The 27939-nt window shown below is 35.1% G+C and overlaps 1 protein-coding gene across 4 annotated transcripts; it reads right to left on the bottom strand.

Annotated features, from left to right (window-relative positions):
* Window positions 1-334: 334 nt before the first annotated feature.
* LOC127850525 (alpha-tocopherol transfer protein-like) lies at window positions 335-27755 on the bottom strand. 4 transcript variants are annotated; one of them, XM_052383634.1, is made up of 8 exons: window positions 27680-27755; window positions 24931-25081; window positions 21955-22194; window positions 20985-21061; window positions 13220-13339; window positions 9600-9710; window positions 8049-8150; window positions 335-7322 (listed from the first exon to the last, which is right to left on the bottom strand). In XM_052383634.1, the coding sequence occupies exons 2-8, from the start codon at window positions 25073-25075 to the stop codon at window positions 7173-7175; spliced, it is 945 nt and encodes a 314-aa protein (XP_052239594.1). In that variant the 5' UTR covers window positions 25076-25081; window positions 27680-27755; the 3' UTR covers window positions 335-7172. The 4 variants fall into 4 exon arrangements, with proteins under 4 accessions (XP_052239594.1, XP_052239593.1, XP_052239595.1 ...); XM_052383633.1 differs by lacking the exon at window positions 27680-27755 and adding an exon at window positions 27431-27636; XM_052383635.1 differs by lacking the exon at window positions 27680-27755 and adding an exon at window positions 26865-27380.
* Between the last annotated feature and the right edge of the window lie 184 nt (window positions 27756-27939).

Raw genomic sequence — 27939 nt, 5'->3', positions numbered from 1 at the left:
TTTATTTAGAGGACCTGAATCGTATTTCCTCTTCAAATTTTGTTCCGCCATCTTAATGGACATCTATGTTTGTCGATTGATAAATGGACATACAAACGTTATATTTATGCTCAAATTTTTTACAGATTCGAGATACTGTGAGGCCAAAAATCTTTGACTATTCGTATACACTTAACTTCGATAAAGAATTGCATAAACAATAGCACAGTCACATCACGTAAAGACCGTAATACATTGTACTAGTTAAAGAAAATCGTTGCATTATTTAAATCACATGTCGATGGATTTTAATTTTGTGGTATAAATATTACTATAGAAATCATAAAGCAGAAACTTCGAAGGCAAATGCCGATTTAATTTAAAATACAATTAAGCTTATATCATCACATAAACAATTGCACACACTCGCAAACATGCTTAATGACAAATCAATGCTTATTACATTGTTTAATTGAATGCGAGAAAAATTGGGAATTTGCACGAGACCATGGTTTTACATGGTTGTGTTACTCTTTTAACAAGCAAATTCGTTGAATGGATATCCCCCGCCAAATAAATTTTGTTTATGGATGTGTGTAGACCTTTGATCTCAATGTGTGACCTTGACCTTAGCCCCTATGTTGAATGTACACAACCCCGGATGATTCAGAACAACTATAGAAAGTTTCATTGCATAGTAAAGGAATGACTTAATAATGAATAATTCATCAAATTTGTGATCTTTGACCTCAATGTGTGACCTTGACCGTAGCCCCTAAGATTATGGGTGTTGAATGTGAAGCACCCCCAAATGATTGAGAACAACTTTGGCAAGTTTCATGGCTCTGGCTCATGTGTTAATGGAGATAAAGCTGTAAGCTTATATTAAAAAGCATTTTTTCAAGATACAAATGACCATAACTACGTAAACAGATTTGTGCAATGCCATTTGGCGTGCATCATCCTCTTATCCATATTTATACTCACACAAAGTTTCAATGAAATCCACCAAAGCACTTTCAAAATATGGCTCCAGACGGACGGACAACGCCAAAACAATATCCCTCCGCCTATGGTGGGGGATAATTAACAATACGGTTATTCAATTCTCCCTCTGTAAATTATACTTTGTGTGCAATTGAGACCAACTAATACATTTGAATTCCTGCAAATGTTAACACAACAATAATACATGATATATATATATATATAACTTATATCTGCAACTTGATTGATTTACTGCAATTATTTTTTATCGTTTTCATTTCAATGGTGATTTTGTAAAAATAAAGAATTAATGATACTCCAGAGTATAAGGAGAGAAAAAAGTGTGACCGTCCGATAGGCTTTTTATCCCCACGCTTTTAAAAGCATGGGATATTGTATTGATCTCGGCTTTCTGTCCGTCTGTCCTGGCCACTTATAATCTCCTCCTACACTATTAGCACTAGAACCTTGAAACTTACACTAAAAAAAAGTCATGGTAGCTATGAGCATATGTGCGATGGTGACGGCGACGGAATTTTGATATGACCCCTGGGCCATAAGTTATGGGTAAATAAATGGGTGAAATTGGTAAAAAACTAATTTTACTAACAACATGCGACCCACATGATTATAGCTTTAGACCCAGGGATCATATTAAAATTCCAAATAGTGCACCGTCGCACATATGCTTATTGCTACCATGTGTGCAAGTTTCAAGGTTCTAGTTCTAATAGTGTAAGAGATAGTGCCCGACCACGCCCACCCAAAATTTTGTTTAAGCATAACTTCTTCATTTATTCACCAATTGACTTCAAATTAATACTGGACATCTCTTATGAAAACACGGTCTATCTCGACCACCCATGTCCACATTACCCACCCCAGGGCCATTGATAAAGGTAAAGGCAGCTCGGTCCCCATCCTCTTTCAAATTTACTACTTCCTAATTTTTTTCGTACCCATTTTTTTTCGATTCCCATTTTTTTCGTACTAATTTTTTTCATACCCAATTTTTTTTTTGGACCCAAAATTGTTTGGACCCAATTATTTTTCCCCATTTTTTTTTCATACCCAAAATTTGTTTCACGCCCACATTTTTTTTCGTACCCAATTTTTTTTTTGTACCCAAATTTTTGTTTCGTTCCCATTTTTTTTTCATACCCAATTTTTGTTTCGTACCCAAATTTTGTATGGCATTATGTTTTCGTACCCAATTTTTTTTTGTACCCAATTTTTTTTTTTGGTTTAACATAACTTCTTCATTTATTCACCAAATTAGTACTGAACATCTCTTATGACAACACAGTCTATCTCGACCATCCATTTTCACATTACCCACCCCGGGGCGCCACCAACATAGGCCTTACCAATCCAAAATTGCCTTTTAATATAACATCTATTCGGCGTAAGGTATGCGTCGGCCTCTGCGGCGCCATTTTTCTAGTTATTATAGTGATTACTAAACAATAAATCCAAATCCTATAAAAACAGGATAACACATGTAAGACAACAATCAACAACGAATTCAATATATGAACAACATATTACAATCCATTAATCATGAATCACCGACCGATACAAAAAATCTTGTTTGTGACTATAAAAATTATTTGTAACTATAACAATTTATAATATACACAATAATTGTGTTTCTCACAACTCCAAAAATTCAATTATATTTGTGTTCATCTAAAAAGTGCATAAAATAGTAAACATAAATAAATTGACCGCGTTGAAGTGAAAAATAATCACTTTCATAACGCATTCTTAAAATCAACAGATATTAACCCTTTGAGCGCTGGAACTGGATTTTGAAGGCCTTTGCAAACAGTTTGGATCCTGATGAGACGCCACAAAACGTGGCGTCTCATCAGGATCCAAACTGTTTGCTATTCTGATAGTATTCTTGGGAAAAAAATCAAAGAAAATGCTAATTTTAGAAATTCTGCAGACGACATTTTAGCAGATGACAAATTTCCCAGCATGCAAAGGGTTAAGCTGATATACAGATACTCAAATGTACATGGCTTTCAAGTTTTTTTTATATATATGCGGCGTTCATTTATATAGATATATATAAATGCGGCTTTCATGCTTTCATTTTCTCATCCCCATATCCTCAGCATTTAAAAAATGATATGATTGAATGTTATTATCGATATAGAAGCTTAAGAATGGAATGCAAACGAAATTATAACAAGATGTATTTGTGAAACACTATGTCCCCCTCCCATATATTTGACCTTTGACCTTGAAGGATGACCTTGTCCTTCCACCACTCAAATTTTGCAGCTCAATGAGATACACATGCATGCCAAATATAAAGTTGCTATCTTAAATATTGCAAAAGTATAGACTGGGGGACATAAAAATCATAAACGACCAATACAAAGAAGTTAGTAGAACACTTTTGCAGTTACGTAAGATAATGATTACGATACGTCATCAAGATATCTGTCACTTGTCAGAGTCAATTAATCACAACTCCAGTCGAACAAATGAGATCATAAATGCTCAAACTGTTCACTCCAAACACGACAACAGGAATGTCTCTATTAATTTACAAAGCAAACAAATGTTGTTGTGCCAATACATTTCAACAGGAAAATCAGTCAGCAACGGACATTCTTTTTTATTATAGTTGCATAAAAATATTGGTAAAATGCCATAGAAATGTTGTTAATTTCTTACCCTTCATATTAATTTAAAATATAATATGTGTAGAAATAATAAAGAATACCGATTTTGTATATGATCAGCAGATCTTAATGATATGAAATAACAATAAATGTATATTACATGATCACAAAACAAAATAGTACATGCATAATATATGGTAGAAAAAAAATCACAGGGAAAATAAAGGTCCTTGTAGCATACTTGAATATCGGAACTAATTAATTTCTATATTATTTTAATGGGACTTGTTCACAGATTCCCGCATTTGTTATTTGAAGTTCTTTATTACATTGTTCTAATTGATGCATGCAAAAACGGAACAAAAAAGCTCCATTTCAAAATAAGAAAAAAATTCAAGAAAGAAACAAAAAAGATAAAAACTTTTCCCCCTGCCTGAGCTCGAATCACTGACCATAGGATTAAATGCTATTGCTAACACCAATCGGCAATCAGTGCTGATAAAAAACATACTACAATTGAAACTTTATATAAGCAATCCACGTTGTTTGACAAAACATAACAAACACAACAAAAACACCACAAAGTCATTAATTTGTTTCTTTTTTTTAACGCTTTATAATTTTATTAATATTCTAATGATGGTTTCTCATTTACCAAAGTCCATTATCAGTATTGTAGAATTGTATATAGTTTTACATGAGTGGCATAAAGTTATGCATTAAGGTATTGAACTGCAAAGAGAATTTACAATATCAAACATTAGTTACATGGAATATCGTGGAGTTAAAAATTGCTGGACCATCTTTAAGAACATAGTTTATGACACTTCCAGCTAAATATATATTTCAAATATGATTTGTTGTACACATGAATTTCAATGATATCCAACACCACAGAAGCGTTATATATACAATATATTCCTGCATGAGTAAGGGAAATAATTCACATAGTATGCTAAAATCATATTAATCATGTACCTGAAACTGCGACCATGAATATTGTCGCTTAAATATCATTAAACAAGACAAAACCAATTTGAATTTATTACACCAACACTATGCGGAATTTATTTGTATGGTACGCACGTATTCATGCCTCTTCATGGCTTGTATAAATACACCTCTTCAATTGAGAAACAAATAAGCATTTTTATTTGAATGTCGTCGATAAATTATTTCATAAAATATATTGGTGCCTTATTACTAAAGTTTAATATGTTCAACAACTGTTTCATCAAGTATAGAGAAAATGAAAATCATACAATATCAATAAAACAGAAAACAAATATAAATATAGCAAAAAACGCTAAGCACTAAACAAAATGAAGCGAAAATGAGTTCCTTTTTTTTATACCAAATTTATTTAGCGCCCTTTTCATACTCGAGATGTGCGTTCAAAGGCGCTTTACAGTTTTTCCCTGATCACTGGGTCATAAGTCGTCCGTTAACATCTTGGCGCAGTATGCAGCCACGGCACATTGGCTTATTTCCCTCACAGGTACCCATTTATACCACCTGGGTGGAGAGGAGCAGTTGTGGGATAAATTTCTTGCTCAAGGAAATTCCAGCGGTCAGGGCAGGATTCGAACCCGGGACCTCTCGATTCCTAAGCCAGCATCCTCCATTAGACCACTGCTCCCACGCTCCTTTTAAGTTTGGGAATACCTGTGTTACTGTTTAATCCCTGAATCCCCAATAAAATGCAAACCACAAGATGATGGACAAAACAGAACATTACATAAACAATTATAATCACAGACCTTAAATATAAAGTTACATATAAAATATCATCACATGTTATAAAACGGTTAGATGTACATAAAATTGCAAAAGTTGAGATTTCTGTTAAATTGATAAAATATAATCAAAACCATGCATTGCTTTCATAAATATAAAGATAAGCTGTAGTGTTTAATGATTCAATAACAATGGTATGAACAAAAAAGACTGCTATAAAAGCTAATTTCTGAAATAGATATGGTTGTTTCCTATTTGTTGGAGCTTTTTAGCTAACCTTGCTTCATATACACTTAACCCTTTCAGTGATGGAACCGAATTTTGAAGGCCCAGAACGTGGCATCTCATCAGGATCCAAACTGTTTGCTATTCTGATAGTATTCTTTAAAAAAAATCGAAGCTAATTTAAGAAATTTAGCAGATGACATTTTAGCAGACGACAAATTTCCCAGGATGCAAAGGGTTAAACAAGTGATGTCACTGAAAAGGACTATTGCCCCGGAAGGATTGTTTTGACCCAAGGGTAGAAAACACCCAAGGTGCATTTATAACAGAAAATCAATGAAGGGCAATAACTCAATTTCAAAGAGTAATGTTTTCTTGTAATACAAAGTTTCTCTGAAAATATTGTATTATTATATGATAATTTGTGTCCCTTAAATATTTTTTGTGTGATGCCAAAAAATGAAGAAAAGACAAATAACTCCAAAACCTACTGTAGAAAGAATAACGGGTTTTGAAACTTTCTCTCCATGTCCTCTATTCATTGACCCTGCTATGTTTGAAAAACTTTAACTATTATGTTCTGAACACGAAAATTAACTTAAGTCCTATAACTCTGTAAATTCTAAAGACAGATATGGTTCTTGTACTCTGCGCTGTCCCTTAAGGCCTTCTGTCAGTATTTTAACCAATTCAATAATTATATGAAGCAGTTTTCAACCAATTAAAAAATTCCTGAACTATGCTCCGCACAAGAAGCTGACAGACTGACGGGCGGGCTACTATATGCCACCATTTTGTTGTATACAAATCATCAAACACTGAACATATACATGTATTTAAAATATACAGAATAAGCCGAATAACATCTCATTCACACCAGCTACATTTTACCCTGCGGCCGGTTTGATTTTTTCTTTGACTACAAGGCCTTCTGTTTACATAAATTCCAAGCTCATACCGGTTGTGTTAATGGACATGAAAATAGCTCCACTCTAAGGAATAAATATAATTCATTAACAAAGAAACCAACCTGTATTCTCGACATAATATTACCTAGTGGTTTAAAGACCCGCTTTAACAATAAGTGAATACATGTTGATCTATTTGAAATGATTCTCGTCAAAAACATACAGAAACATACAGAAACATACAGAAACATACAGAAACATACAGAAACATACAGCATGTATGCATGAGGCACTAATGAACGGCCCGACTGCTTGTAAACAAAAACAAGAGCATGGCATAGCTGGTGCCAACGCTCAGCTGCGGTTGCAGTTTTGAATAAATGAAAGCTTGTCAGAATATTTTTTTTTAGAGGTCACAGTGGCCTTGACCGTTGACCTTGTGACCCAAAAATAGGGGCATGTAGAAATCATCAAGGCGCAGTTACATATGAAGTTTCTAAGTTGTAAGTGGAAGCACTTTGATTTTAGAGCCAATGTTAAGGTTTTAGAACAGCGGACAGGGGACAAGCTGGCTATGACAATACCTCGGGTTTTCTCCGAAAACAGCCGAGCTTAACATTCAAATTTCAAGATCATAAAAAAGGAAACAGCGAGAACCCTGTAAGTTGCACTTCATAATCATTTAGATACGTTGCGACTATTCTATGTCAAGTTTCCTATACGATCCAGCTAAACAGTCCACCGTTGTCTCTTTCGATGTTTCTGATTTTCCAGTCGATTTAACCAAGCCATACTTTGCTTCAGAGTCAAAATGGGAATCGGAGTCCATCAGGGTTTTCATCCAATCCTGAAATAAACATGCAACATTAACCCTTTGCATGCTGGGAAATATGTCATTTGCTAAAATGTCGTCTGCTGAATTTCTAAAATTAGCATTTTCTTCATTTTTTTTCAAAGAATACTGTCAGAATAGCCAACAGTTTGGATCCTGATGAGATGCCACGTTCTGTGGCATCTCATCTGGATCCAAACTGTTTGCAAAGGCCTTTAAAATTCGGTTCCAGCACTGAAAAATTTAAGGGATTTCATAAAATATGGAAGTTAAATTTCAAAAATAACGGTTCTCACTCAATCCTTAAATACATATATGGAGAACCTTCATTTGGTGAATTAACAAATACATGCGAGAACCAAATTAAAATATATTTATTATATAAAGTGATAGAAGGAGAGAAATAGAAACAACTTGGTGTACATTGTTAGTTTTACTCTTGCATGAATTTTCAAGGTTTTTGCAAATCCCACTTATTGGGAGGTACATTGTACAATCAAAGCTGACCCATTCAAAAGTGATCAGCAGTACAAGACTAGTGTTCTACCAGAAATGTGATTTCTGGTGACATCAGGGTGACATTCGTGGAGAACAATTCCCTACCCCCCTTAAAGGATTCAATAAACTCTTCATTTTTTAATAGATAAATGGAAGTAAATAACCATTGGTAAAATTATTTTGACAATGAAAGTGAAAAAACTATCTGAAAGGAGGAGAAATCACCCCCCTGACTATGCAAACCTCATTGGAAAAAGGCGGCCCTTGGCCTCCATAGTCCGATGGCAAGTGTTCCTCGTCAATATACTCTTTCAACTCGTGGTACTTGTTGCCATGGAAATGTACCTGTGTTGACCAATCATGGGTTTATATGTGTAGTGCAAAACACACACATTGTTCATTGCATAATCCAATCTATTGAGTGTTAACCCTCTTATAAACTACTAAAAGAACGTGGCAATTAATTTCTGACAATCGGTTCGATGTGTGAATATTAACTTTTCGAAAGTAAGTGTGGCTAAAAGCAGTTGCTAATGGAATATAGGAATAAAATGTAGGAAACATTAAACTCTGGAAACATTATAAGAATTAAACAAGGGCTGTTTGTAAAACATGCATGCCCCCCATATGGGCTGTCCGTTGTAGTGGCAGGCATTGTGTGAATACGTTTTTTGTCACTGTGACCTTGACCTTTGACCTAGTGACCTGAAAACCATAGTGGTCATCTGCGAGTCACGATCAATGTGCCTGTGAAGTTTCATGATCCTAAGCAAAAGCGTTCTTTAGTTATCACCCGAAAATCATTTTACTATTTCGGGTCACCGTGACCTTGACCTTTGTCCTTGTGACCTCAAAATCAATAGGGGTCATCTGCGAGTCATGATCAATCTACCCATGAAGTTTCATGATCCTAGGCGTATGCATTTTCGAGTCATCATCCGGAAACCATTTTACTATTTCGGGTCACCGTGACCTTGACTTTTGACCTAGTGACCTAAAAATCTATAGGGGTCATCTGCGAGTCATGATCAATCTACCCATGAAGTTTCATGATCCTAGGCGTATGCGTTCTTGAGTTATCATTCAAAAACCATTTTACTATTTTGGGTCACCTTGACCTTGACTTTTGACCTAGTGACCTCAAAATCAATAGGGGTCATCTGCGAGTCATGATCCATGTACCTATGAAGTTTCATGGTCCTAGGCCCAAGCGTTCTTGAGTTATCGTCTGACAACCACCTGGTGGACGGACCGACAGACCGACCGACCGACATGAGCAAAGAAATATACCCCCTCTTCTTCGAAGGGGGGCATAAAAAACTAAAATAAAATAAACATCTTGAAGTCTTAAATTTATTGCAATTGACCAATTGCCTGTAAATCTCCTGACAATACAAAGGGAGAAACATTCAACATTCAATATATATTAAGCATAAATGCAATTTGACTGTGACACTTAAACAAGAACTTAATTAATATTAAATCACAAAAGCATTGCTGAATTTTATGTCAAAAAACTTTTAATGCATCATATACTTCTCAAAATTTGCTAAGGATCACTTTTTATTTTCACATTATCTTCAATTTAATTTAATCTAAAGTGTCATTTTGCAGGTTTTGATATTAGAATGTGTGTTTTTGATTTTATTTTTATGTATTGATTTATCATTGATACGTGATGCTGGCTGAATCTAGCTAGGGGTGAACTTCAAATTACACATACTATAAAAAGTGATCCTTAGCAAATTTTGAGTAGTATATAATAAAATGCATTTGTAAAAAAAGTTAACTCACTCTGCTAAGAATCTTTTCCTTCAGGAATGGTTTCATTATTGCAAATATGTAGTCGAACACAGCAGGCTCATTCAGGTAATGAATCCCTTTGAATCGCATGGGGAAACAGTCCTGAAAACAGATGCTTTAGAGTTCAAAAGAGATGGATACATTTATGGGTAACAATTTGAGCCCTGAAACAGACTCCACGAAAACACAGAAAGATCTTTTTGACAATATGCCTTTTACAATATGCCTTTTAAGGTTGCATTTTACAATATGCCTTTTAAGGTTGCATTTTACAATATGCCTTTTAAGGTTGCATTTTACAATATACCTTTTAAGGTTGCATTTTACAATATGCCTTTTAAGGTTGGGTTTTAAGATATGTCTTAAATGTTGGATTTTACAATATGTCTTTGAAAGTAGGACTTAAGGTAGTGCACCTCTAATGGGCACATATCCAAATATAATCTAATTAATTATTTTCTTAATCAGCATCATTTCACTGAACTACATGCAAATTTGTAGGTAGGCTTTCCATGCTTTTTAAAAAAATATACCGATTTTTTCAAAACCACCCCCACGCGCGGCTTTTGTCCAGTTTATTTTCACCCCTGGGGTATATAAAAGTTCCATAATTCATTCAAATTTCCAAATATGGGCATGCAGTTGGTGTGTACAGATGCTGTAAAGGTGTTTGAAGTTTAAACAAGATGAAATAAGTATTCTTTTACAGACATTTATTTTTTACAAATTTTTATCTATGGAAGAGCACCATGAAATGTAAGTGATTTCAGCCAAGTAAAAATTGGGTCGGTTAAAAACAAAGTGTCATAAAATTCAAAATAGTATCATTTAAGTCATATTTTAAACTTAGTTTTTATAGAAACACTATATACAGCAAAAATACCAAGAACTAGACAGATTTACTGTTTACTTTTTGAAATAAAAATAAAAATGCAACATGCATGGTTCGTATTTTCAACAGTAAATCACCCAATTTCGCCGTAACGTTGTTTTAATTTTAATAATTGAAAAATGTGCATAAAAATTGCAACATATTTAACAATAAATATAGCTTATATGCCATATTAAATCAAATTACGTTAGAAAATAAATAAAACGCGTCGCAAAAAAGTATACGTCGTCGGCAGGATTCGAACCTGCGTGGGAATATCCCAAAAGTTTTCTAGTCTATCGCCTTAACCACTAGGCTACGGCACCTAATAGTAGGCTCTTCAACCTTCGAAGAAATCGCGGGAAATCATTAGAGGTGCACTACCTTAACAATATATCTTGAAAGGTTGGATTTTACAATATTTCTTATGAGGTTGGATTATGTCGGAAAGTCGATCTATATGTCATACAACGCTTGCTTCTTGTGAACAGTCAAACATTTCCTACCACGATGTGTCTGTTTCTTGGTAAGATTAATTCACTTAACCGATGCACAAGTTGAAAAGAGGTTTTCAGAAAGCCATAAGAAAGTGCAATAAAATGCTCACTAAATACACAGTCTGAATAAATCATCAACAATTGATTTGGCAACAAGCAGTTTCTGAAACTTTAATCTGATTTTGTATTTTTGTTGTAACATTTGTTTGAATTATGGTAGGTTTCGTGGAATCTGATAAAGGCATTTTGCAATAATAAATACATCATTTATTCTTGAAAAAGTCTGAACATAACATTTACTTATATTTACTTTAAGGATAAAATTCATACAGCCGCTATTGTTTATGACATGATATTTTAGTATTTATTAACATGTTTTTTAATTATTAACATCGGCAGTTAGATAACATGCAACCGTTTATATTTATTATTAATCAATGTTATTCAATCATTAGCATACTGACCTAAAGTGTCTTAGCTTAGTAATGGAACATACAAATATGAAAGTTAACCTATTAAAATATAAATATGTTATTAACCCTTTGCATGCTAGGAAATTTGTCGTTTGCTGAATTTCTTAAATTAGCATTTTCTTTGATTTTTTTTCAAAGAATACTATCAGAATAGCAAACAGTTTGGATCCTGATGAGACACCACGTTCTGTGGTGTCTCATCTGGATCCAAACTGTTTGCAAAAGCCTTTAAAATTCGGTTCCAGCACTGAAACGGTTCATGTTATACTGTAATACACAGAAAAACATTTCCGACACTCGTAGTCATTGCATACTGGATTTTAATAAACCCAATCACACAAATAAGAAGGCTAGAACAGGCGTGCTTACGAACACATTATGATTGACCTTGTTTTTACTTGTTTAACCCTTTGCATGCTGGGAAATTTGTCGTCAGCTAAAATGTCGTCTGCAGAATTTCTAAAATAAGCATTTTCTTCAAAAAAATTTCCAAAGAATACTATCAGAATAGCAAACAGTTTGGATCCTGATGAGACGCCACGTTCTGTGGCGTCTCATCTGGATCCAAACTGTTTGCAAAGGCCTTCAAAATTTGGTTCCAGCACTGAAAGAGTTAATGGAATAGTTTGAAATGACAATTGATGTAAGACCATATATATCCATTGAAAACACAATTTAATTACTGAATACTTATGTAAGATATAGAAAACAATGATACCGAAGTCAAGAAACACTATCAGGTCAGATATTCTCGCTTTCATTCAGTTCTTTTACAGCAGCACAACAACAAATGAATACACATAATGGTAAAAACTTGAGTCACCGCCATGGAACGGCTCGTGCTAATCATTGGGAGTTATAAATTAACAATAATACCAAATATTCAATCACAAACCAAACGCATCTTAAATGATCTCAATCAACGCATTATCTAATCGAAGGATAAACTAGCAACAAGCAGCTTAGAATAAAGGATGATTAAGGCAAAAGTATATAAAAGATGCTTAGTATCAGTATATACGTGCAAAAAGGCATGCATATACATTCGGCGCAATCAATCGTGCAAATTACGAACTACAACTAAAGCTTATGTGCAAAGACTGTTGATTTAAAGTCAGAAATAGACATAAAACTGTCATAAACATCTAAAACATGCATTATAATCCCTTAATGCCTAGTTAACCTGTGGACTTTGTGAGAAACAAATCAGCAGCTATATATAATTCAACACTAATATTAAGTATGCATTATGTGTGGTGCTAATATAGAGTATACAGTATTTTACAATTAAGGAATAAATAATATGGGTCGCGATCTGAGAAAAGGGGGTTTAACCCTTTGCATGCTGGGAAATTTGTCGTCTGCTAAAATGTCGTCTGCTGAATTTCTAAAATTAGGATTTTATTAGATTTTTTTTCCAAAGAATACTATCAGAATAGCAAACAGTTTGGATCCTGATGAGACACCACATTCTCTGGCGTCTCATCTGGATCCAAACTGTTTGCAAAGACCTTCAAAATTCGGTTCCAGCACTGAAAGAGTTAATGCTTGAAGTGTTGTCCCAGATTAGCGTGTGTAGTCTGCAAAAGCTAACCAGGGACGACAATTTCCGCATACTAGTAATCTAGATTTTTGCTAAAAAATAATTTCTTTAAACAAAATATATCATAAAAGCGGAAAGTGTCGTCACTGATTAGCCTGTGCAGACTGCGCAATTTACGCACAGGCATCAAACCCTCTTTTCACAGAGCGAGATTAAAATACCAATACCTCCATCGCCTTGAACATCTTTTTGGCATAAAAAGGTTTTATTTTCTTTGTCTGTTTCCATCCCATGTGTTTTAGATCAGCTAAGAGAATAATGCCGCAAATTTGGATCTCCTCTTCCTCCTTTGAATAATTAAAAACAATCAACTGAAAACTAAAAGTTCATATCATACACCAAAGTCGCTTTTAGATGTTTCCAATGAATGTATGTTAAGGATCCCGTTTGCCGCAGATGTCGAAGACCTCCAAGGGGAAAATACGAAAATAAAATGTAATTAAACTATATTGACTCCCAGAAACTGTTGATATGATCCAGATATTGACTCCCAGAAACTGTTGATATGATCCAGATTTCGTTTACGTGAAGTTCCTTATAAGATTTTCACAAGGTTTGATTACAAAGGTGATGCTCCCCAAAGGTTTGATTACAAAGGTGATGCTCCCCAAAGGTTTGATTACAAAGGTGATGCTCCCCAAAGGTTTGATTACAAAGGTGATGCTCCCCAAAGGTTTGATTACAAAGGTGATGCTCCCCAAAGGTTTGATTACAAAGGTGATGCTCCCCAAAGGTTTGATTACAAAGGTGATGCTCCCCAAAGGTTTGATTACAAAGGTGATGCTCCCCAAAGGTGTTTTTTTTCCACAATATTGCACTATATATACAGATAAAAGGAAACGTCTTGAGGGCACAGTAGTTGGAGGGACAAGAATATTTTTATAGAAAATTTCAAAGAGCAATAACTCTGTGAAAAATCATCCGACCAGAACCCGCTCCTCTTGGAAGTGAAGCTTCCCATAAAGTTTCATTGAATTCCGGTCATTAGTTGCTGAGAAATAGCTCGGATAAAAATTGTGCACGGACGGACAGACAGACAGACAGACAGACAGACACACACGCACAGACAGACGAAGCGGCGACTATATGCTCCCCCCAAATTTTGGGGGAGCATAAAATTAAGCGATAGTAGAGAAAATAACCAAAAGGCAAATAAGAATCAGCGTAAGGCTAAGATTTTGCAGGAAAAGATCTTTTAACACATAACATATGGCAACGCAACGATACCAGGTTTTCGAAGTTTAAGATTTATATTTACTACCCCAAATTTAACAAGACTATTGTCAAGCAATTTAAGTCCCCTACCGGCTCCACCATTGTCAGAAATTCCATATTTTTTTTAAATATATTTGTTGCCATAGCGACCAAATTTTTTTATTTAGGAACAAAATGAAATGACGTGCATAATGTCCATATTGCCATGTATCCATGTTTCAAGTTTCATGTAAAAATATTAAAAACTAAAAAAGTTATTGCAGATCCAGAAAACCACCATTTTCAGCAGTATTTCTAGTCTATTTGTTGCCATAGCAACCAGAATTTTTGAAGTCGGAACAAAATGAAATGACGTGCATAATGTCCAAATTGCTATATATCCATGTTTCAAGTTTCATAAAAAAAATATCAAGAACTTTAAAAGTTATTGCAGGATCCAGAAAAACCACCATTTTCAGCAGTATTTGTAGTATATTTGTTGCCATAGCAACCATAATTTTTGACGTAGGAACAAAATGAAATGACGTGCATCATGTCCATATTTCCATCTATCCATTTTCCAAGTTTCATGAAAAAATATTAAGAACTTTTAAAGTTATCACAGGATCCAGAAAAGTGTGACGGACGGACAGAGACAAAACCATAAGTCCTCTCCAGTGAAACCGGTAGGGGACTAATAACCATGAGTTTCAGCTTCCTCTAAAGCCTGGTTTGAACAAAAAACACTAGCAAAAGGCATATTTTGCAACATAAACATACATTTTGTATTCTACAGAACAACATCAAAAATCAAAATGAAAACACACTACTCTTTCTCACTAGCCATGTTTATTGCAACGAAATTGGGTCTGATGTAAAATTAAGTTACTAAACTGAGATATTATTAGAATCAAATCTTGCTTATTACTTATTAAGTCCCAAATTTAATGTTTGTACTTGACTATTGATGCCTTGATTGAAAAAAATATATTCTAAATGTTAACATTCCCAACGGTAGGAACACAACACAAAACAGGCATGTGACATACAGGGAGCAGGATCATGTGACTTTGTGGGGTTCACAATTGAACGTTAATGGATGAAACACCGGAATAAGGTGATTTTCTTCAAATAACTTCTAATACAATGTTTCTTAATAATTTTAACTAGAGTATAAAAGACCGTTTTTATGCTGCTTATGGCAATGTTAAATACATGTACATCAGAATTACGTTATTAAATAAACCTGTATCTTTGGCCAAAAATTTGATGTGTAACACATTCATATTCACGTTATGCTGCACGCAACATGAAATTTTGGCAAAGATTTGAAATGCATTCAATGATTTATTTTTAAAACTCAACATATCGGCACAAAATGCAAGAAAAACTTCTATGGACTAAAGATTTTGCTAATTTATTTCAATAACTTGAGATATGTGCCACAATAAAGTCTTCATGGTGTGTTTACATTCTGTCCAGCCCATGTGAAAACCTCTATGAATCTGCTTGATCCTGCACCCTGTACAGCCAGGCCCCGTGTTCACAAAACGATTTTGCAATCAAAAATCGATTTTAACTGACATCGATTTTCATTTTTGCCTATCAACTACAATGGAAATCCATTTTCAATGACAAGCAAAATCGATTTTCGATTGCAAATAATGTTTTGTGAACACGGGGCCAGATTTAAGGGGAAAACTTTTGATATAAATTTACAGTCTTTTAATTAAATTACAGCCTTTTGATAAAAAAACTGACCAAACTGCTTTAAGTGGGAATTTGCATCGAAGACTGGCAAAGACAACGATCCATTAAGGCTATTACTGATGACACACTTTTGGTAATTTTAATTTGACATGCGCTTCAAGAGTATAAACAATCCTGTAAAAATATTAGTAAAGGCACTCACCTGAGAAACCAGGTAGAGAAGAAGGGATTGTTTGCAAGGTTTCAAAATAGGTTTATATGGAAAACTGCCCCAACAGCAATGTTTTTCAACATACCAAAATCATTTTTAAAGCCAACCTAGATATAAACAATGTTTATATGTTTTGTTCAAGAATCACAATAGCCGTTTTAAATGTGACTGCGAGAGTGCGCAAACTGTTCACTACATAAACAATATCAGGAAAATTCACAGCCTCATGACATTAAGGTTTTTATTGGAAAAGTACCAAACCTTGCTTAACCCTTTGCATACTGGAAAATTTGTTGTCTGCTAAAATGTCGTCTGCTGAATTTCTAAAATTAGCATTTTCTTTGATGTTTTTCATAGCATACTATCAGAATAGCAAACAGTTTGGATCCTGATGAGACACCACGTTCTGTGGCGTCTCATCTCGATCCAAACTGTTTGCAAAGGCCTTCAAAATCCGGTTCCAGCGCTCAAAGGGTTAAATTAATCATTAGAATAAATGTTCAGAACATGGTTCATAAAAACTGCGCAAACAAATGTGAAATCTACGCTGTTCAGAAACGCGTTTTCTCTAATTTGACCGAATGACCTAGTTTTTGACTACACAGGACACAGTTTTGATCTCATTCCGTATATCTTTAACCCTTACAGCGCTGGAACCGAATTTTGAAGGCCTTTGCAAACAGTTTGGATCCAGATGAGACGCCACAGAACGTGGCATCTCATCTGGATCCAAACTGTTTGCTATTCTGATAGTATTCTTTGAAAAAAATCAAAGAAAATGCTAATTTTAGAAATTCAGCAGACGACATTTTAGCATATGACAAATTACCCAGCATGCAAAGGGTTAAGACAAATGTTTGCATGAACTGACCCAGTGATTAACTTGGCCAAGATATGATTGGAACTTATGTTTTTATCAAATTTCATGAACAGTAGGCAATAAAAGTGACATTTTAATATTGCCCACATGCTTTTGCTTTTATTTAACCCTTTGCATGCTGGGAAATTTGTCATCTGCTAAAATGTCGTCTGCTTAATTTCTAACATTAGCATTTTCTTCGATTTTTTTTTCAAAGATAAAATTAGCATTTTCTTCGATTGTTTTTTTCAAAGAATACTATCAGTATAGCAAACAGTTTGGATCCTGATGAGACGCCACATTATGTGGCGTCTCATCTTTATCCAAACTGTTTGCAAAGTCCTTGAAAATTCGGTTCCCGCACTGAAAGAGTTAACCTAATAACTCAGTTGTTTGCCCCACATGACACAGTTTCAAACTCTACTGAGCTATAAGTGGGGGAAATCTTCTGACAAAGTTTCATGAAGATTGGGCCATAAATTGCAAATTCTGCTGATCTCTTCTTACCAAGTATAATAGAGAATGGGCCATACATTCTGCCTCTAGAGTGTTCATAAATGCAAATGTTGACAACGCACGACGAAAAAAGAACGAGGACAACAGACTATCACAAAAGCTCAATATGAAAACGTTGGGCTCAGATGAGCTTAAGATTGTATGCATATGTCTGTGATCTTTTGCGAATCACCTGCTAGGTCATCATGGTCCAAACCGTAATGATTGAGTTATAGGGTATATAGAGAAAGACTGAGTAACATAACACCAGGTCCATATATGGTCAGCCAAAACAAAATTCCGCTCACTGGCGTTACCTGTAAAATGCTTGAAATCCGTTTAGCATAAAATGGCGATATAGTTTTGGCGAGTGAGAAGCCCATTCCGTTTAGATCCAAACACATGATTACCCCAGCAACCTGTGTGTCTTCTTCCTGTGTTTGATACACAGCAACGTAACATGAGGCTAAAGTTGGATTCATCATTGAAAATGGTAGACCTTGATGACTGAACATATGGTTGTTATATGCTGCAATGTGCATGAGCAAACAAACAAGTGGTGATAGGTAGGTGTTGCCTCTGTAACTTAAGGTTCCATCGAATAAATTGCTATGTTTAAAGTTTTTAAAACTGAAAATACACAATTGTTTAGGTTAATGAATTGAAAAACTCCGCATGCGGACATTAATTATAAGTTCCCAACCCCAACTCTATATGGGACAGCTGAATGGCGAACACCAATAATCAAATAAACAGATCAGTTATACTATGAACTTTCATAACATGACCTACGCTCCAGGAGTGAAATAACGTAATGCTTAATTTTGTTTATTACACGTGTGTTATTACACTAGTTATATAACTGTGAAATGACTCATTTTTTTACGAAATGACGTCATTATTCCAGCTGATTTCTTAAGTTAAACTATTTTACAATGTGAATAAACGGTGAAAAGAGCATAAAATAACAAGGACTGTTTGTAATCACGCATGCCCCCCAAATGGGCAGTCAGTTGTAGTGGCAGACATTGTGTGAATACGTTTTTTGTCACTATAACCTTGACCTTTGACCTAGTGACCTTAAAATCAATAGGGGTCATCTGCCAGTCATGATCAATGTACCTAACGAAGTTTCATGATCCTAGGCGTAAGCGTTCTTGAGTTATCATCCGGAAACCATTTTACTGTTTTGAGTCACTGTGACCTTGACCTTTGACCTAGTGACCTGAAAATCAATAGGGGTCATCTGCCAGTCATAATCAATGTACCTATGAAGTTTCATGATCCTAGGACTAAGCGTTCTTGAGTTATCATCCAGAAACCATCTGGTGGCATACCGACCGACGGACCGACCGACGTGCAAAACAATAAACCCCCTCTTTTTCGAAGGGGGGCATAATAAATTAGCCTTCCAGAAAATTAATTAACCGTGTATAGCACAAGGACAGGAAAACGGATGTTGGCCTTTGCCATAAAGTGCTGAATTAACAACCTGGCGGCCCATAGGCAGTGAAACTGTTGGGACACACGCCCCAGGCCCTCAGAGTGAAAGAGCAGTGTTGAATCCTATTGCTATTGCAACTTGAAGCATTAGAAGCATATGGTCTTACTTTGTGTCAAGGTGAGCCAAACAAATACCAAAAAAGTCACGAATGTGACAAGATGACGAAACAATTAAACATACATTTGGAGTGTGGAAATTTAAAAATATGCACACCTAAACTGCAATGGACAATTCTTTTCATCCACAAAACTCAAACCACAAGACAAAAAGTGCTGTTGCTAATAGTATTTGCATTTTGCACAAAGTGCATATTACAAATCATGCGTTATTGTAAGTTGCGTGTATGGTGACATATAAAATATCATTCACATCACTTTGAACAATAACATACACATCGTTAGAAAACTTCAAAGAATATGTCTACTAATCTGATAGTAAAATATCAGACAAGAATTTCCACACTACTGTGTTCACAACATTATTTTGACTTTGCAAGACAAGAGCTACTGTGTTCACAATATTATTTTGACTTTGCAAGACAAGAGCTACTGTGTTCACAATATTATTTTGACTTTGCACGACAAGAGCTACTGTGTTCACAACATTATTTTGACTTTGCACGACAAGAGCTACTGTGTTAACAATATTATTTTGACTTAGCACGACAAGAGCTACTGTGTTAACAATATTATTTTGACTTAGCACGACAAGAGCTACTGTGTTAACAATATTATTTTGACTTAGCAAGACAAGAGCTACTGTGTTCACAATATTATTTTGACTTAGCAAGACAACAGCTTTTAAACCTGCATAAGACTCGATATCTTCTTTGCATAGAATGGAGACACGCACGTGGCATGACTGAGACCAATATTTGACATATCTATGAACATAATCACTCCTGTAACCTGGGTTAGATCTTCCTGCAGAGGGTGGCGGTAAACAAAAGAGAATACTATGTTAGTAGTGAAAATATATCAGGTCAGAATACCTGAACGACTATCCTGTTGTTTTTTTACAAAATGAATTGTGTTTTTTTTTAAATAAAATTTACTCCAAATACCGTCTTAATTTTAAAACACAATAACAATAAAGGCACAAACACGATAAACATCTAATGATGCCATGAAAACAAGTAAAAAGGTTTTAGGCGATTGTTGCTAAAGATGACTTTGAAATAAGAACAGATCTGAGTGAGGCTGAGTGAGGCTGGCATTATACTGTATACAAAACCCAATTAACATTATTTGTTTTTATCATATCATGGCTTCCTAATTCATAGTGAAAACGGCATGAAATAATGCTGGTTCCTCTATAAGCCTTGTGTTTTTATTTGCTGAATTTGTTTATTTAAACTATGTGACTGTGTAAATTGCAAACCTGTTTACAAACATATAAAGTGCTTTGCAAATAACATCTCATATCCACTTCAATAATAGTTTACACATGTGTACTTATTTTTCTTTGGCTAACTCTGTAAGATCAGGCAAAATGTTCACTTTAAAATATTATTTACTAATAATAATTTAAAATTCAAAACAAACTTATGAATCAATATTTTTCACTAATATTACATTCATTCAAAACAATTGTATGAACAGCATTTTCTCCATAGGATGACATATGCCCCCGATAAACGCTTTGATAGAAGTAATGAGCATTTTTCGAAACCTAAACGCATATTTCGAAACCTAAACGCGGACCCTTAGTTCAAGGTCAAGGTCAAAGGGGTCAAAATTGGTGTGCGTATGGAAAGGCCTTGTCCATATCCCCAGCATACCAAATATGAATGTTACATCTGAAACGACATGGAAGTTATGAGCATTTTTCGAAACCTAAACACAAAGTGTGACGGACAGACAGTCAGACGGTGCGATCACTATATGCCCTCCTTTGGGGGAATAATAAAAAGAACCAGTATAGCTTAAGTTGCAAAATAAAAAAATTAAGTGTATGTACCTCCAAAAGTGTTGTCAGGGTTAAAAAGTTTGTTCTGAAGATGTCATCAATAGGATATTTCGAAGGGTCCCATCTCCCTAAAACAGATACAAATACAACTACTAAAGTCCCATCTCCCTAAAACAGATACAAATACAACTACTAAAGTCCCATTTCCCTAAAACAGATACAAATACAACTACTAAAGTCCCATCTCCCTAAAACAGATACAAATACAACTACTAAAGTCCCATCTCCCTAAAACAGATACAAATACAACTACTTAAGTCCCATCTCCCTAAAACAGATACAAATACAACTACTAAAATTTGATGTCTTCGCGGCCTAGTGCATATGGTGTCCCCTTAGCCATGGGGAGGTCAATGGTATGATCCCCACTGTGGGAGCGTCCATTAGATCACCAACAAAGAAAACTGGTTCCACCCAGAAAACGGACTGGAGAGCATTTAAATAAGGCTTAGGCTTTCAATACAATCAAGCTTAAATAAATAGGTTTCAGCTTAACTAATGAATACTAGACACATTATACGGAGAGAAATTAGCATTATTAACCGTATTTTATGTAAGGCAAATGATCAATAATAAATCTAAAATATACATGCAGCAAAGAATATAAAATAATTAATCATATGTACATTTAACACTAATATTATTGATACCACATGAAAAACAGCAAAAAATATAAAATAATGAATTATATGTACATTTAACCTTACTATCCTTGAAACCACATGAAATACAGCAAATAATATAAAATAATTATATGTACATTTAACCTTACTATCCTTGATACCACATAAAATACACCAAAAAAATATGAAATAATTAATTATAATTTATATGTACATTTAATCTTACTATCCTTGATATACCAAAGAATATAAAATAATTAACTATTTATATGTTTCAGTTAAAAAATTATTGATTCTGGTGGTCAAATTTAGACCGTTTTCATAAAATAATAACCTACCCGGTCTGAACATAATAACTCGCCGCCCTAATTTGTCTCTGTGTGGCAAAACACCAGTTACACCAGCTTCCAGGACATGTTTAACGCTTGCCGGTCGTAGGTTCGAGAACAGTGACTTGTTTTTCTCATCAGCTTTCATCTCGTAGTGTCTGACAAGTAGGTTAAATGCTCGATCGTAATCAAACTTTTTTGCACGTAAAAATCGCAGCAGAAAGGCGTCGTCTGTTCTGATTTTTAGCTCTGAAAAATATTAATCTTTTATATTAATATTAAAATATTAATCTGTGGATGCACCTGGGAAAATTGGTCTGTTGCTAGAAATATACTGACCATTAAAAAAGATAAAATTATGAGGATTAAAAGATTGAACTTGGCTTGAAAACAAAACAAAACTGGTACACAATTAGAGTCAGTGCTATTGACACCAAATGCTTTGCCTTGCTCAAAGTCATGGTGTTTTATCTAATAGTAATTTTAATTTGTTAAATATGCATTAAAGTAATTAACAGGTCAACAAAGTAATTGTGTATTCTAATACGAAATTGACAATAGAAAAGATAATTGTCATTTGCCAAAAAATGAACTTTAAATCTTAAAAGTGGACAGTTTTAATTACATGTCAACATTTCCTCTAAATGAAAACAGTGAGAACTGTTCTAAAGAATAGCAAATAATGTTCACACTCCCATCAAATTCCTCTGGATAAAGCTGCACCACCCCAGGAAAACTGATGCCTGGTGAGCAGCGTAATACCAATCGAGCAGCGCGGTGTATTTTCGAATGAACTTACATATGGTAAGTAAATTGAAAAAAAAAATGAGTCCAATTTGAAACAACTGTGAATTAACATTGATAACAAAGGTATTGGCCTACATGTAGAAAAAATCCTGACAAATTTTCTTTAAAAATGAGCAGAATGTGGCTCCTTGAAGTAGAAGATCTGGCAGAATGGGCCATGTTCAGGCATTAAGGGGAGAAAATCTGCTTTAATTTGCAAGCCCTTACAATAATTAAAGGATTTGTACAAACTTACACATGTCTGTCATAACCTCTCAGCAGTGTTTCTCCAGAAAACTATTTATCGTGGAGAAATTTGCGTTTTTGATGACCATGTTTTGAAAACATGGAAACCAAATGGAGAAGACCGGGCTGCCTTATGTGAGCAGTGACTTTATAATTCTTTTTCATGACAAAAAAAAATAATTGCCAGCCATTTTGTTGCAATTTCTTTGCTTTGTAGACACCTATAGTAAGTGTATGTGGGCCAGGTGATCCACAATGGCAAACTGACAGAGGACTTTGAGGTAACTACAGGAGTCCGCCAAGGGTGCATGCTGTCACCGATGATCTTCCTGCTTGTGGTGGATTGGGTCATGCGGGAGACAACCAAAACAGGAAAGACCCTAACACAGACCTTGGAGGATCTCGACTTTGGAGATGACTTGTGCCTGATGTCCCAATGCTTCCAACACATGCAGCAAAAAACAGACAACCTTGCCAGAGAAGCAGCAAAAACTGGACTGCAAATTAACCTCGAAAAGACAGAGACCATGGTCGTGAACAAGAAACAGCAGAGGGGTGACAAAGAGCTCAAGGAGGTGGACTCCTTCACCTACCTTGGCAGCGTTGTGTCAGCAACAGTTGGTTCTGATAACAACATCAAGGCTAGACTTGGAAAAGCCAGATATACCTTCAACACTCTAAGGCCAGTCAGGAAAGCAACATCTCTATCTATCCACACTAAACTCCGGATTTTTAACAGCAACGTCAAGTCTGTCCTGCTCTACGGCTCTGAGACCTGGAGAGTCACTAACACTCTGACCAACAAAATTCAAGTCTTCATTAACAGGTGCCTCCGAAACATCCTTAAGGTCAGATGGACAGACAAAGTCAAGAACACCGACATATGGAAACAGGCAAATCAGGATCCCATCGGACAACAGATTGCATGGCGGAAATGGAGATCACACCTTGCGAAAACCTCCAGAAGACATCACCCGGCAGGCATTACAGTGGAATCCCCAGGGCAAAAGACGTGTCAGACGTCCTAAGACCACATGGAGGCAATCCTGTGAGGAAGAAATTAAGAACTGTAAAATGTCATGGGGAGAGCTAAAGAAAGCAGCCCAAAACAGAGTACGCTGGAGGACTGTTGCTGAGGCCCTATGCTCCAAAAGGAGCTCAAGGGAATAAGTCAAGTAAGTCATGGAAAAGTATTAGTACCGAGCAAAGTGGGAAAAACTACAGTGATAAACTATAAAACTATGAAATTGGACTAAAAGCTAAGCAAATTCTTGAAATTGACAGGAAACGGCTTTCCTTTGATGACGTCAAACTGTCGATTCACACATATTGCGAATTTTCGTGAGACTATAAATGATGTCCTTGATTCTTTGTTTACATAAACAGTAAAAAAACAACACCTGCTTACATGAAGACTTTGGATTAAATTATCAAAATAAAAACAAGAGTAGTTGCAAACTGTGATTATATTAATTGGTAAGTATCAGTAAAAATACGACGTTTTGTTAGTCGTAAATCAACGATTTTTTTATACAACAACAACAACTATTGCCGCGGGGATCAATCTTCATTGAATTTCATTATTTTTTTCATGGAATTTCATTATTTTTTTCATGGACCACCTCATAAGTCGATACTGGTTTTTCAATCAAATTTTGGAGGTAAAAAATCTCGACTTATGACTGCGTTTTTACGGTAATATTGGGTCTTTTAATTGCTTGGTATTTAATTGCACAAAGATGTCCAAATGTTCATTCACATGCCTTTTTGCTGAAATATGAAGTTTCGGTGAACATTTTATTTGTTTATTTGTGGATAACGCACTTTTGGAACAAAATAATCCTTTAGGGAATTTTTTGGGCAGCAATTCCGAAATGTGTAATTTTACCTTAATTGGGAATATGCCTTTTACGGGTACCTTATAAAGAACCAAAATAATGGCTGAAATTGTACCTGGTTTTTTGAGGACCATATCCCTGAGTGCTTGAATGTCCCTACTGCGCCATTGTGGTTTCTCATTGAGTTCTTCTTCAGCTTGCTTGATCCTGGCTTCACTCAGCGTACAGACGTACTCTGTGTTTGGGGTGCTGGTGGCCATGATGACCTTGAAAGAATGGTATGGTATTTTGTTGTATTTTATAAGTTGGTCAACCAAAATTCTATTGTATCTTTTTAAATGCAAAATAGATGCCAATTTAGAAAACTTTGTCCAGATTCTTATACAAAACCTATTTGATTGCAATTCACAAAGGAAGAAGTGTCAGTTTTTCTTAAACAATAATAGGCACAACTTCAAGAGAGTGGCATTTACTAAAAGGCATGTACGCTCTATAAAAACCATTTCTCAAGATTTAATTCCTAATCATCAAAACATCTGAAAATGGGTAATTTGACAACCATTCAAATTTATGGCACAACTTACTGTTTAAAAAAGATCAATAGTGGAAAGTGAACTTCATGTACTTAAATACACTCTATTAAAACCATCCTCATGGTTTTAATGCTCTATTTAAGTACATGCATTTTACTTTCAACTATCTTGAAAAAAACAACAACAGAGGTTGCCATGGCGTAATAGATATAAGTGCTTTCCACAGGATTTTTTGCAAGCGCCCCAGGGCTTATAATGGTGGCTTCGGGAGGGGTGTCCCCTCCCTTAGTAGATTTTTTTTATAATTTCACGTAAATTGATGTTCTGTGGTGCGTTAAAACTCCAAGAAAAACAGCGTCAAAAGACTTCATTTGGTGCGCTATGACTCTTAAAGAACCCCCCCAGCTATAATGTCATTTATAAAGACATTTTCTTTTGTTTTTAAACTTTCCCGCAAAGATAGTAAAATCCCGGCTCAAACGATTCCCCAATACATCTGTATCAACCCGACTCTTTCACTGCATCCTTAATACTACTTTTTGAGTTTCTATTCATTACCCAATAATCCCATTTTTAAAAGCACTTTCTGGTAAAACTTGACGATAAAAGTGCTTAATAATTTCTTTTACAACAAACGTTGCCAGTTTTCTTAAGTATCAAATCAATTTTGGCATAAGTGACTACTTATAGATTTGATGAAATATTGCCACTGAACATGCGTAAATTGCTTGACGTGGTGTGTGCTTGATAATACAACGCTCAATACACCCACGCTTTCTATGCACATGACGCGATGTATACATGCTGCATAATTTTCGCGCCCTTTTTATTGAGACTATATTGTTGCGCAAGAATTTTGTGCGCAACATTCAAGCCCCGATATAAGACACTAAATATCAACGGATTGAAATAATATTTACATACCTGTGTAGATAATTCATTTCTCAATAATGTTCCGTAAAAATTATGTAATGACACTTTGAATTTTGCACGCCTGAGCAATTTTAATCCAACCACTATTCAATTTTTCAATATCTCTCGATTCGTTCGCTGTGTAGATATAAATCGATAACACGACCTCGATGTAAAGCATCTGGTTTAAAGTGGAAGAATAAACAGCGTAAAATACAGTTTGCGTTCGTCTGTTGTGGTGCAGAGCGTTACATAGTAAACCAATGTTATACTTTTCTGGATTAATTTAGCATTGTTTTTTTTCTAAATTGACAATTAAAAAGTTCTGAAATAAATTACATCTTTTATTTTTATACTGTACATAAATAATATTGATACAGATCGTACAGTATACCGTCCTATGTAACGTAGAATGTAAGTAACAACACAGACAGAGGTGCGAAAAAGACATGCATAAAAACTTGCTGAAACTTAGAACAGTGAATAGAAACTGCACTATATCTGTTTTGAACATATTTTTATTAAATTGACAAAGATTAGCATACTAGATCTAGTTAGGTAAAAGTCAGTGTTAAAAGCTCATGTTAAATAAAATTATGCGTACACGTTACTCTGTAATGCCTTCTTCTGATTGGTTCATATTCATCAGTTTCATGACATGGCTACAGGTCAGTAATTGTTTACGATTTAAGCAGAAGTTGAACTGAAGAATTTATGCCTTTCTAACTTCGAATCGACGATATTTAAGGTAAAAATGGACTTCTGAATTAAAACTGAATGAGTTGGTAATGTTATTTGCCAATTTTACGCAAATTAATAAAAATTTAAACTTTCTGGTTTCCAACACATAAAAGGTCCTTCAACGATGAGACGTTCCAAAGAATTTAGCCCATATAAAAAGTAACTCTAAATTCTTTGCGTGTCTAATAAATGAGACTAGGATGAGATACTGCCTAACTGTTGGGCTAGCTCTTAGTGACGTGGTAAAAGTGTCTGACTACCACTCTGGCGGTCATGGTTTCAATCCCCGGCCTGAGCTCAGTATTTTCACATTAAAACTCATGGGCTGATCCCAACCGATGAGAACAAGGAATGGGTAGTGTACGTTGTAGTTCAATATTTTCATAGGCAACCCCAATTATTGCTATATTATTTACGTAAAATTATTACTTTATGCATTCTGGCGCTTATTATTATCAAATAATTCCCAATCGCTGTACCAGCAGGTTTGTGTCAAAAAACAACATTATTGACTCCGAGTCGGACACGGTTACCACTTCCTGATCGCGGAATTAAATGACAATTATTAATTTAATATCACCAAATACTTAAATTGTTAATATTGTGGGCAAATATTGAAATTCCTATGATAAAATCATATATATATGGGTTTATATCAACAAATAAAAAATGCATTACGTGTACAAAAGCCTTTAATCAGATCCTGTTTACAGAAATTGTTGTGATGTCAACCGTTAAAGGCTACACACCAGTAAACACCAGTTTGGAAAGGGTTAAATATCACTCATATTATGTCAACAGAAGTATCATTCTGGATCAGCGGAGAATTCCGGAGATAGTCGATGTATCAAGATTGCGGAATTCCGGGGATAGTCGATGTACCAAGATTGCGGTTATATAAAAGTTTCGGACACCACTCGATCCGGCTTTGAAAGGAC

This window comes from Dreissena polymorpha, chromosome 11 (assembly GCF_020536995.1).
Source record: "Dreissena polymorpha isolate Duluth1 chromosome 11, UMN_Dpol_1.0, whole genome shotgun sequence".
NCBI lineage: Eukaryota > Metazoa > Mollusca > Bivalvia > Myida > Dreissenidae > Dreissena > Dreissena polymorpha.
This window is presented reverse-complemented; position numbering and strand designations above follow the sequence as displayed.

What these genes read in the sequence shown, in the direction of transcription:
- LOC127850525 (XM_052383633.1), bottom strand. An exon ending in AGTTATTATGTTCAGACCGG is followed by an intron (nt 21,062 to 21,954) that starts GTAGGTTATTAT and finishes TATCTGTTTTAG; the next exon opens with GGAGATGGGACCCTTCGAAA. An exon ending in AGGAAAAGATTCTTAGCAGA is followed by an intron (nt 8,151 to 9,599) that starts GTGAGTTAACTT and finishes TGGTCAACACAG; the next exon opens with GTACATTTCCATGGCAACAA.